General features: G+C 42.3%; 1 protein-coding gene across 1 annotated transcript in view; it reads right to left on the reverse strand.

Moving 5' to 3' along the window:
- WWOX (WW domain containing oxidoreductase) overlaps nt 1-12,416 on the reverse strand; it is an 870,330-nt gene that overhangs the window by 628,029 nt on the left and 229,885 nt on the right. Inside the window, exon 6 of the mRNA XM_040982331.1 lies at nt 6,377-6,465. Coding sequence (XP_040838265.1) covers nt 6,377-6,465 — 89 coding nt within the window. The remainder of the gene's footprint in view (nt 1-6,376; nt 6,466-12,416) is intronic.

Below are 12,416 nucleotides of genomic sequence, written 5' to 3' on the forward strand. Positions count from 1 at the left end.
AACTGGTTTCTAGCAATAGGCTGGATACATAATGAAGTAAAGCAAGAATAATTTTTTCAAGTGGAGGGGACAGCGTGTAGTATCTGGTCATCCCGGAACATACAGGTACCTGCAGTACATGTGGTATGTCCACTCCACCCATGCTAGTTTGCAGACAACTGTAACCCTGGGACACAGACAACAGCAGAGCCAGAGAAAACAAGATTTGGACATTTGCTCTGAAGGAGAACTGTGAAGCACCCCTCAGGTCCATGAAGCTGCATCTGGGAAGAGCAAAACAAACAGCGGGCGGGAGTGAACTCTGCTGAGCTCCCTGAGTGCTCTGGGAACCTAAGTGGAGAAGCACTGCTGTAACACCCCATTGTGCTCGGCTGTTCTCGGGCTTACAGACTGCGGACCATGGGAACTTCATTTCCCCTTCCTTTTGTTCGCCAGGAATCTCAAAGCTTATTCTCATGCCAAATTTTTACTGACCATAAAAGCCCTTAGGAAATCCACAATATCTTTATGATCCTATCTACCAGTCCACCTGCCATCTTTTCCTTTAAGTGGCTTTCTTATTTCTATATTCTCATATTGTATATATCCCTATAAATTTCTCAGATCACTTTAGAATCAAGATAAGAAACACACACACACATATTAATAAGTCAAAGGCAAGATACATGCATTTCAGCCATTCAAGTCCTTTCTGCTAAGCAGAGGGTCTGATTCACTTCACACTGAGAAGCTTGCCCAAGGCCACTCAGCTAGTAAGCAGCAGAGCTGAATTAGAAGCCAAAACTCAGCTGGCCTCTATAACCTGGAACACAGCCACCACCATCCGTGTATGCATTGCCCATGGCCGCTTGCGTGCTGCAGCAAGGGTTGAGCAGTCAGCTACAGCAGAGGCCTCAAGGCCTGGAAAACCTGAACTACATGCTCTCTATTTGGTCCTTGAAAGAAACAGATACCAAGCAATGCCTATGCTATAGTATACTATTTCCACGCAGTATTCTTTAAATAAGTATACAATCTATTTCAGAAACATTATTTTCTTGAAAATTATACAAGGAGATTTGGTGTCTTAATAAGCTACATTCGGGGAAGCCAAAAACTGTTCTGAAGTTAGCATTCTTTTCTGATATTTCTAGATATACTAAATGCTTCATGATATTATTTTGATGCTTTAAGGCAGAAAATGCATGGTATGGGTGAAAATAAAATTAGCTCAAAATCTACTTAAAATAATAATTAATTTTTAGATTTAGAGTATTTGTCATAGTTTGCTATAGAGTACTTTCATAGTTAAAATCTGTTTTCCTTTTGTTTCCAATTGCTTGCTGTGTGGACAAACAAGGCAACAGATCTTCTGTTAGGTAAAATGAAGATGGATTTATTGTGTTGAGCAAAGGGTAACTCAGATATGCTAGCTAAAGCATGATACTTAGGTGAGCTGTGGGGAAAAAGAGTAATCTGTAATTTACACATTGGCTTTCAGGGTAATCTAGCCCTCAAATTTTGGAATTTATTTAGAACTTTTAGCCCACTCACTTCTATAGAATGATCTGAGACAGCAAATTTTGGTATAGGAATCCAAAAAAAATATTATATCTGGGAACAGTAGATTCAGGTTCTGAGAGTTATTTAGTAGACAGTTAAAATAAATCATTTTGTAAAAGATTTTTCCCTTTGAATGCCTGAAGAGAGGATTAAAAAACTGTTATTGTAACCATTTTTTTTTTAAATATCACTTTTTAGTATCATCTTCTAAGTAAAACAAATCTAAATTCCTTTGAATTATTGTGTGGGAAGAAAATTAGCAAAAGAATTAGAGAACCATGATCAAAAATGAAATTCTACAAACCTTTATAACTGCATAATTAGCCATATTTAAATATGACTTTCTTAGCGATTTAAATTAATTTCCAGGATAAACCAAACACAGTCAGTATTATAAGAGCAAAGGTCCAGGTTATGAATGCCTTGTGTTATGTGCCGTTGTCAACTTTTAAAATTCCAGGTTTGGATTTCAGTATTCATTTGGTTACAGACTGACAGAACTCAAATGATCAGGTTTTTGTTTTTTTAAAGAAAAAATAATTAAGAAGCATATCACTGTTGTAGGAGCTGTTGAACTGTTCTGGATCTGGCTCAAAAGGTGAACTTTTCAGGAAATCAGGCCGCTCATATTAGGAAGAAAATCCGCAAAAAAACATTGCAAACACCACACTATTGGTTTTCAGTCTGTTGCAGAAAGAAAATGCCATGTTCTGGTTGAGAAGATTAGAAAAGGTCCTAGCGCTGCGTGCTGATGGATGACGGTTCCACCCAGGAGGCAGAACACAGCCTGGCCTTCTTCCAGGATCACTGTTCAAGCACAAATATCTTTCACAACTCAGTTTGGTTGGGACTTACCACAGCTTTGCTTTGGAACTTTCCAGTAGTGCCCAAAATAATTTAACCTGAGACACACTGGCCGACCACCACCACCACTAACTCTGGCAAGGACCATGGGGAAACAGACTGACCACCCAGAAGAGTGTGTGTGCAATAACAGAACAAATAAATGAAAGGGGCAGTGCGCAAACAGAGAGAGGGGTCAGCGGGGCGAAAAGGACAGGGTACTCCGAGCCTTTAGGAAATGGGATCTGGCAACTAGGCACAGCACCTTCTTGACGGGTGACCAGGCCGTTACCTATGAAGTACTTTTGCCAAAAAATGCAACAGGAAGTAGATGAATCTCCATAGTTAGTCACTCTTTCACAAGACAAAGAAATATGTTAAATAACACCATAGAGATAACACCATCACAGAAGAGAATACAGGAGCCTCTAGAGGACTACCCGGTTCCGTGAATAACTGGCATTTGAAAAAACTTCAGGGAGAAAAAAAAAAAAACAAGTTCCCAAAATAAAAGGCATTGACCTTATTTGAATTCTTCAGCAGGAGAAAGAAGGAGGGAGAAAAGGGGAAGTAGAGAAAAGAACTTAGGAGAGAGGAGAGACAGACAATATAAATTTTTGTTGTTTCAAATTGCCTTAAGCCATCAAATTTTGGGGTGATCTGTCACCACCCTTTAATATATAACCTATACAGAATCTTCTTTTGAAAAATACAGGACTGGAGAGTAAGGATGAACAGAAAGTACAGTCTCTGAAATTCAGACAGATTTGAGGTTAAAGTCTAGACCCACCACTGGTTATATTTAGAAACTGAGTCTTTGAGGGCTTAGACGTTTTAATTTGAAAAAAAAAAAAAAAAAAGAAGGGTGGCTAATGTATAGGACTGTTGTAAGAAATTAATGAGACAATCCATGTATAAGTGTTTAGCACATTGACTTGCACAGAATAAACAGAAAGCCGGCCAGCAGCTATTGTTTATATAATCATTATTAGCAGCACTCGTGCTAAAATAGCCTCTTCCTCCACACATCGTCTCCTCAAAAAGATCTCCCGAAAGAGGCTGCATGCACAGCTCATGCTGGAAGGCAGATGGGCGGCTGCTCCACAGTGCGAGGAGGGGCACTTCTCACACATATTTGCATTTAGCATCTGTTTTGATCTTTTGGGGGCCTGACTGCACGAACGGTCACCTATCCCCGTGTGGGCAAACACAGTTGGGCTAGAGCCTGAGCCAAGGAGTGCACACAGGAAAGCAGAGCCTGATGGAGCCCTGGCCTGCTGGCACACGGGCCCTGCAAAATTTTACTAAATGGGTCATCCACGTGGAATTCAAATTTAAGGATTTTTTTTCCTCTCCTCAGTCCAACAGTACAAAAAGAAATTGATTCTGAACTGGCAGCCTTTCTTTCATTTGTCATTATGTTTTACACACAAGGAAATTTTAATGTCTAAAGATGGGAGGTGATGATAAGAATAGAGTTACACGTGTTTTTTTGGCAGCCCAGTCACCGGCACTTCAGTTCACTTCTGACAGTTCTCAGAATCTAAAGACCATAAGTACTAAACTGTCATCTGCCTCGCCATGAGAGATCTCACTTTGGCAGTATTTCAGAAGTAAAACTGTCCGCTTTCTTATGCATACTTTCGCCACCATAATATTTCTCTAAGCTGCATAAAATCCTATACTCTCAAGAGACGGATACAAAAGGGTTTGTGCTCAATACTGTTCTGAAAGGAAAATCGCACTGTTTCTGAACCTGGAAGCACAAAAAAAAATCAGTCATTTGCTAAAATCTAGGATTAGACAAAATGGGTGATAGTTTCCTTCAGGAGTTTAAGCTTGGTGATTACAAACGGCACTTGAATCTGATGATTTCCAAACTACTTAATGGTTAAAAACTAATGGTCCTGTTAAGAGGTGGAAGATGATCCTATTATGTAACAGTTGGCTCTCTTCAGCAACGTAGCTCACTTCCAGTGCAGTGAGTCTGACGTGGGAATTGGAAGGAGGATGCTCAGAGGCAGGGAACGGGAGATCTAAATGGACCAGCATGCTATTGGAGAACAACAGTGAGACTGCACTGAAATCCCTACATCTGCCACCGCTGCCAAGTGACCCTCTAAGAGTCACTCCCCTTCTTCGTGTCTCAATCTCTGTCATATCAAAAATAAAAGACTGTTTAGCACATTGGCTAAGCAGGACTGGAGTGCCTGCTGGTGACTTGCTGGAGCTGAGCACACTGGCTCCAAGCCGCTCTACCTCTCATGTGCCTTTGGGTCAACAACATAGCCGCCCAGCCTTACATTTCTCATTGGCATACTAGGGATAATAATAGTATCTACATGAATGACTGCATTGAGAATCCAATCCTAAAATGCATCCAGAAGATGTGTCCTGTAATAAACCCTCAACCTGAGTTATCTTTGTTTTCATGATTATTGTTCACATTCCCTCAAACTATCCACAAACAACAAACACATTCTGGTGAGGAAGCAGCCCTTGGGATTAAAATGTGGTTTGCTGACAAGAGAGATTATGGTTTCTGGGAGGTGAATTTGGCTTTGAACAGCCACCACTCTTGTCAGAGCCTAGAAGAATGCCTGAGCTCATGGAAGACTTCTGGTGTGTGTGTGTTAAGCTGGTCACCAAGTGAATAAATGAACGAGCAGGCAGTGCATGGAGATATCCTGAGAACTACAGAGTGCCTGCCTTGAGGTTCTCTGCCAGCCAGAAGCTACTCACTCTCAAGCACTTCCAAGGATACACAGTGAGGCATGCCTATAACCACAGGCTGGCTAGTTGATGATACCCCACACTTCCTATGACAGCACACGAGGCTGCTGCGATGAGCTGACTCTAAGGACTCAAAGATGAGCTGACTCTAAGGACTCCAGCTCCGAACACGGACCTCAAGAACGCAAGCCACTTACAGGCTCTCAAGGAGCCTCACAGGGAGCAAACTGCTTAGCAGAGTAAGTGAGCAGCTCAGAGCTGCAGAGCAAGACCAGGAGACTTGACAGCTCCACCCAGCAGCATCTGAATGGTTGCTTTAAGGTTCCTTTCCTCACCTCCTGCATCTGCTCGGACAAGAGGAGAATGGATCCCTTCCATCCAGCCCAACCCAGAGGCTGCCTGTCATTTCCTGGCGTTCTCCAGACGCAGCCATGCTGGTGCCGTGTGTCTAACGATCCTCTTCTTGGCACTACCTGCACTATCATTAACCTAATCCTCATTTTTAAGTCAACTCACTCAAGAAAAGATTAAATGAAGGTGTTTATTAATGAAATCGAAACCTCCGTGTTAAATGAGAAATTGGTACTGCTTGTTTTAAATATGAAGTAACCAGAAAAATAAACACTTGGAAACAAAATAGTGTAATTACAGTGCAGCTAGCCAGGACCGCTTTCCTCAGCTTGGCTGCCTTGCTCACTCATTCTTTCTACTTTAGGCATTTTGAAAAACTATCAGAAAATGGAAGAAGAAGAAGAAGAAGAAAAGTTTCTCCCTTTGTGAATCTGTATTTTCAGCTATATCCACGTACCACCTCAAATCCCTGCAAAACAACCCTACCCCTACTCTGATGTCCATACACCCTGCCCCCATTCCCTAAAGCACCAGATCATGGAGGTTGCATGCTCCTGGATGTTATTAAAATATACTTTTCCTCAGTTCTGAGATTCTCTGAAAAACTATCTACAATCAAGATGCATCTTACCATTGCTGGGATTTTATTAGTCACTTTTATTAGTGCTTTAACAGTATCTTTTTCTTTCATCTGGGAAGCCGTTATTAGATTGATGACACATCTCATAATGAGAGTGACTTGGGGTCCAGAAAATACAGCACGCTGCAACTGGGCCAGTATAAATGAGCCTGCTGTTTGGACGCCAAGACAACACAACAACCTTGTGTTCTCCCCATTGTGTTCATCTGATAAAGACATTACAATAGCCAGAAATTATGATCTATCACCCTCCACTGGAACACTCACACATTCTTGGCCTTGAATGCTTCAGCAAAATGCTGCACGCTACGGAGCTGAGCGAGGTCCAGGGTCATTGCTTCTACCTTGGCTTTGTGCTGGAATGAGAGAAAATAAAAAGAAATGATAAATAACAGCAAGTTTAGTCCATGGTATCGAGTTACAGTAAATGTGTTATGGAACATGTCGGAATTCCCCTGTTTAATATTAGACGCCCAGAGAGAATATAAATCATCGGAATGAATGGAAGAACGGGGCTTTTACTGCCAAGTTCGGGGAGCATGTGAGGCTAGGACTCCACTCAGCCCACAGGGTGGGGGTTGGGCTGCATTTGGCCCAGCACACAGAAGAGCCTCTGAAGGGTCTTCAGGCTAACATTATCTCCTCTCCATCTGTGCCCTCAAAAAGAGTAACGACAGGGGAACGGCAAGCTTAAAACCTGGCTCATAGAAGGACGCTGCAGACAACCTTTTAATGTTAAAAAACTATCATCCATGTTCAAGTGTTTCTACTGAACCCGCATCAAATATTAGGTAAAATTCATTTGCAGAAAATATAAAAGCAGCCAAGACTCTTATACCAAAGGACTCTGGCTGACCTAGATCCTAATGAGACAATTGGCTGAGTCAATCACAAAACTCTGTAGGTAGATAGGTGGAGCACTTGACATGAATACATCTAATAATGACCCTAGGCTTGGGATGTACAGCCTCACAACCCTCACAGCAGCTGAAGGACAGGAAAGAGGTTATCAAAACCATTTAGTAATCTGGCATCATAAGTGAGATCCCAGTGCTGACAAGGAGAAAAAGCAAGGACTAGCTCCAAAGGCGAGGGTCCCTCCTAGAGAGCTTGAGACTTGAAGCCGCCATGTTCACAGGGCAAGACCCTCCTGGCACAATTCTGAAAAAGATGGCTCTCGGGATTTACCCTTCCAATTTGTCTTCCATTTACAGGACACTCCCAATCTTTATCAGACGGATATTAGAGAGCAGGACTAAATGCTGTCACCACTTAGACCTGAGTTCTTCTCCAAAGAACACTGACATCAGGGCTACCTGCCTATTAAGGTAAGAAAAGTCCCATGAGATAAACAGGAATTCCAGTCTAGACTGTGATATTCAAACACAACTAGGTATATTTTATGGTATTTCCAGTGCCACCTTCAGAGGGATGCAAATGGCACTGCTGAGACTATCCTCCTGCTCCACTGGCTCACTTAGGGATGACCACAGCCTGTGCTGAGAGGATGAGCATGTCTACAGCCCGTTCATCCTAGCTGCTGAGGGCATGGGCTAGAACCCAAGATCCATGCTTGTAACAATAGATATCAGGAAATGGCAGCTGAGAAGCACATTGACCTGGGGCTGTTGGAGCCTTAATTTCCTTACTTACAAAAATAAAAAGCAATGTATATACTCACTAAGGTGTAAGGTAAAGTATTGCACAATCCAGTTTAATCAGTTTAACTTGAAAGAGAGGTCCATGACTTGGGCAGGCCTCCAGTACAACATGGTGGACAGAATGATGCTAGTGCCACGTAAGGGTCCTCCCTGCAGCCCGCATCAGAGCAGATCACTGATGGTTACATCCTGCAGGATCTGGGTTACGTCTCCTAACAGAGCTCATTTGTTGTAAAAGAGGATGCGAAGTGATGAAACAATTCTTCAAACACATTATCGGTGGCAAAAGCAAGATTGGCCAAGGTAGACTTAAACTTCTGCTTTTAGGAGAACACAAAGGCAGATGCTCAAAAGTACAAATTTTGGGAGGAGGAGGAAAAGTATCAAGGGTGTTCAGGAAAGGTGGAAAGGGCCAACACAGGGATTTTGTTAGTCTCCTAAAGTCAGGGACAATCAGAGCAGAGGATCCAGTGTAAGTCAGGTGAAGCTGCGCCCTGCATTGGATAAAGAAGGACACTGACAAAGACCTGTGAACCTGAGTGAGGGCACATGCTGCATAAACAGTCCTGTTCTCCAGAGAAGGAGCAAAACCCCAGCTATTCTAAGGATGGCTGAGAATCTCCTTGGAGTGTAAAATTGGTCAATAGCTAATTTACTCCCCAAGAAATTCTTATGCTTTATAAACATCTAAATACTCAAATATACATTCAGGGTTAACAAACATAGTGGCCTATAACCCTCATCTCCCCACCTCTGGCCTCCACATCATTTCACTCCTAATGGAATACCAAAAACCACACAAAGAATTGTACAAAAATTGAAATGTATCACAAGCAGAAATATTCACTATTTGAAGGGGAGGGGGAAACAGGGGTTGTTCTTCCCAGCCAAGCCTACTGTGGAATTGCCAAGGGATATGCAGGTCACAAGTAGTAAAAACGCATGTGTGCATTTCCTCCATAAAATACGAATAGTCCCAGAAGGAGACACCAAAAGCAATACCCAACAAAAACGACACCGTGGTCACATGGCTCATCCAGTCTTCTACATACATAAGTTACAACTGATGAGTTGTCTCTTGGTCCACTCCCTGCACTCCATAAAAAACTCGGAGCTGCCACTAGCAATAAGGGCAAAAATCAGAACATACATATCCAGGGGGAGCAAGGGGTCATGAGCCATCAAGTAGTTCACCAGACTAATCCACAGGCAGAGGGTTACTAGGCTCCTGGGAGAGTGATTCAAGTCCACACACTATTAGTCAGGCAATTCCCTTGCCCTAGGAATCAGGTTCCTGTTTCTGTTCCTAACCCTCAAAAACTACAGAAAAACTTACATGTGATTATAGGAACTCCAGGGTAGGAAGAATGTAGCTTTTAGAATTAGGTGTATCTATGTGTTTATGTGTGTTGGAGGAAGGGTCAGCTCTCAGATTGTTAGGACAGAGATCCATGTCATCAATGTGAGCTTTCTTGCCAAGTCCAGCAGTGAATCTGCAAGTAACCACAATTCACTGTCAGTGTTTAACCCATGAATTTTCTGTTGTTGACATTTATTTGGAACTAGTTTCCCTGAATGGCAACATGTTACACATATACAGTACATTATCCAAATTTGAAAATTAGCACTGGTGCAGTATTATTTAGTAAACAACGGGCATTACTTGGATTTCATTAGCTTGAGGGTGACGTCCTTTGTTTGGTATAATTATGTTATGCTAGGACAAATGATCCTGTGTATATATTTATATAACTACCATCACATTCAAGGGACAGAAGGAAGTGTGCCATTAAAACAAGGGATCCATAACTTTTATTCATAGATGATAGGGGGTCAGCCATGTGGTTTAGTGTATTAAGCTACTTCCTGCTATACCAGCATCCTATATGGACAGCAGGTTATGTGTTGGCTGCCTCTTTTTGAACCAGCTAATGTTCCTGGAAAAGCAACAGAAGATGGCTCAAGTACTCAGGTCTCTGTTGCCACATGGGAAACAAGGATAAAATTCTTGGCTCCTGGCTTCAACTTGGCCCAGTCCTGGACATTGTGCCCATTTGGTGAGTCAATGAGTAGATGGAAGTTCTCTCTGTATCTCTCCCTTTTACTCTGTAAATCTTTTTTTTTTTTTAATAAAATGGAATACTAGAATTAGGATATATGATATGGAATATAGGAAGTTCAGACTTTGGCCAGAGGTAGGTCTCATGGTTGGTAATATAAATGAATAGAATTCCTGCTACAGATTCTTAGGCTAACAAGATGTAGTCAAGCTTTCTTAGCATGGTTCACAATGTCTTCTACATCAGTCAGGATGGGCTTGCATAAGGAACTGCGCCCAAAAACCTATGTTCTCATACAAATCATGACAATCACATTTCATGTCCTTCCCAGGTCAGTGGTCCATGCTCTTAGTAGTTATCCGAGGACTCCAGCAGATGCTCCTTCTATCATCTTTAACATTGCCAACCTCCAGAGCACAGGGTAGGAAATACAGTAAACTGAGATTTCAAGAGTTTCAATCAGAAGTAACAGATGCCACTTTTTGCACATATTACACTGGCATACAAAGTTACATGGACTAGAATCAAGTAGACTTAACCCTACATGTGAACAACATATAGTGTGGGACAGTAACCAGTACATGTGAGACTAAATAATGAGGAACAGTAACAAGCAACACACAGCCCATGAGTTGGCCTCTGTTTACTTCACTAGACCTCAGTTCACTTCCTATCTTATAGTGACTCTTCTATTAGAAAAGCAGGAAAAGAGAAAAATGAAAACTTACCTAAAACTATTCAAAATACTGTTCGCTGTTCTTCCTCTCCTATGGTGTTTCCCTCCTTCCCTTCCTTCCTAACCATCTATCCATTATCCTCCTCATCCATTCTCCCATCCAGACACCTATTCCTTCTATCTACCAATCCACCTATCCACCCATCAATGATCCCAAAGAAAGAGGAAGGTGCATTCAGGTACCAAACTCAGCAAATGTCTGAACTCAAACTATGCTGATTAACGCTATGGACTCAAGGTAGCTGTCTGGGACTGAATTCATTCTAGCACCTGAACAGCTAGTGACTTCTCCTTTCTGAGCACTCAGTTTTCCCTTTTGTAAAATGGGAGTAATGATCATACTTGCCTTATTGGAAAAGAGTTCATACATAGAAAGCACTTGTAAAAACGTCTGACCATTGACAAGGAGTCTGTCACTCTACATTGTAACTGGCTGTTTACTATCATCTTACCATTCTCACTAATATCATCAGGATTGACACCAATCAGTCTCACTCTTCACAGACAGGACTGAACCCTGGCCACCTGTGGCATTGTCTCACCTCATCCTCTATTCCTGCCTGCAGGCAGTGTGGGACAAGGAGTGTTTGTCTCATAAGGGACAAAACTGAACCCTAAAAATCTCTAGTACAACTTCATCCAGGTAAGTGGCAGAGCCACAATTCATACTATGACCCTAATCAGTACTCTGTATTTCAAAGCCCAGTACAGTCCACCTGTCCTCTCGCCCTCCCCATGGCCTCCCACACCTTCACGGCAGGTGAGACCAACCCGATAGGCAAACTACCAGATCTACGATTGTCTCCTACAGAGGGCAGCAGGCTGTAGCGCCCCTGGGCACCAACAAGGAAGAGGGTATTTACTACACAAGGTCATTCACTCATTCACACCGCCTCCAGAGATAAAGGCATCTTCCTCACACACCGCATCACCTCTCCTTTATTTCACTACCTCCACAACACGTAAGAAGAAATATCTCTGCCTTCTGTTTGCCCATTTTAACAGGGTAAAAACAGCAAGGTGCCATAGTCATAGGCCTTCAGGACACCAGAACTAGACCATTCAAATGAGCAAATCTATTTTTAATACAAAAAATTTTATGAAAATCACCATTAACTGTGAATTGCCCATGAATCAACTGAGACTCTATCAATAACTTTTCTCCACTGCCTAATTTCTCCCCGTAACAAACCCAAAGTATTTGGTCTGTGAGCCAATCTGTGGGGTGTTACGGAACATGCTGAGTGCAATCATGTGAACATGCTTCACAGACTCTCATCTAGTACACGGACCTTGCATTCTCCACCAGAACCATCCCTGGCGCACGATTTCAACACATCTAGCAGCAGGTGGGAGCAGCTCATCATTATGCTGTGTGCAAAGCACTGTCACTAAGTAGGTTGAAAAGAGAAGCCTGTAGGTGCAGAGATGGGAAGCAGGAAGAGGGAGATACCCAGATACACTGAATGGGTACATGGAGCGTGGCCTCCAATACGCTCAGAGGAAATCTGCTTGCAGCTTCAGGAGCTTATCAAATTCAACTACAAAGCCAATCTTCACTCTTTACCCAGAATTGGCTGTTGTACAGTCTTGTCTCTGGGTGCCATTCTATGAGGCTTTGATGGGTATGTGCTCATCCCTCTCACATTTGTGGGAGGGTCCATTTCTGGGTGACCGTAAAAACACATCTCATTTACATGGATTAACAGATAAGTAAGCAGCAAAAATAAAGGATACCAACCGTGTGCATGACATTATTTTATTTTTAATCTGTAAAAAAAAACGAAAGTATATGTAATTTTCTCCATTTTACAGATGAGGAAACCAAGGCTGATTGGCATGCAGACACA

This window comes from Ochotona curzoniae, unplaced genomic scaffold, assembly GCF_017591425.1.
Source record: "Ochotona curzoniae isolate NIBS_2020 unplaced genomic scaffold, NIBS_Ocur_1.0 contig_3622, whole genome shotgun sequence".
NCBI lineage: Eukaryota > Metazoa > Chordata > Mammalia > Lagomorpha > Ochotonidae > Ochotona > Ochotona curzoniae.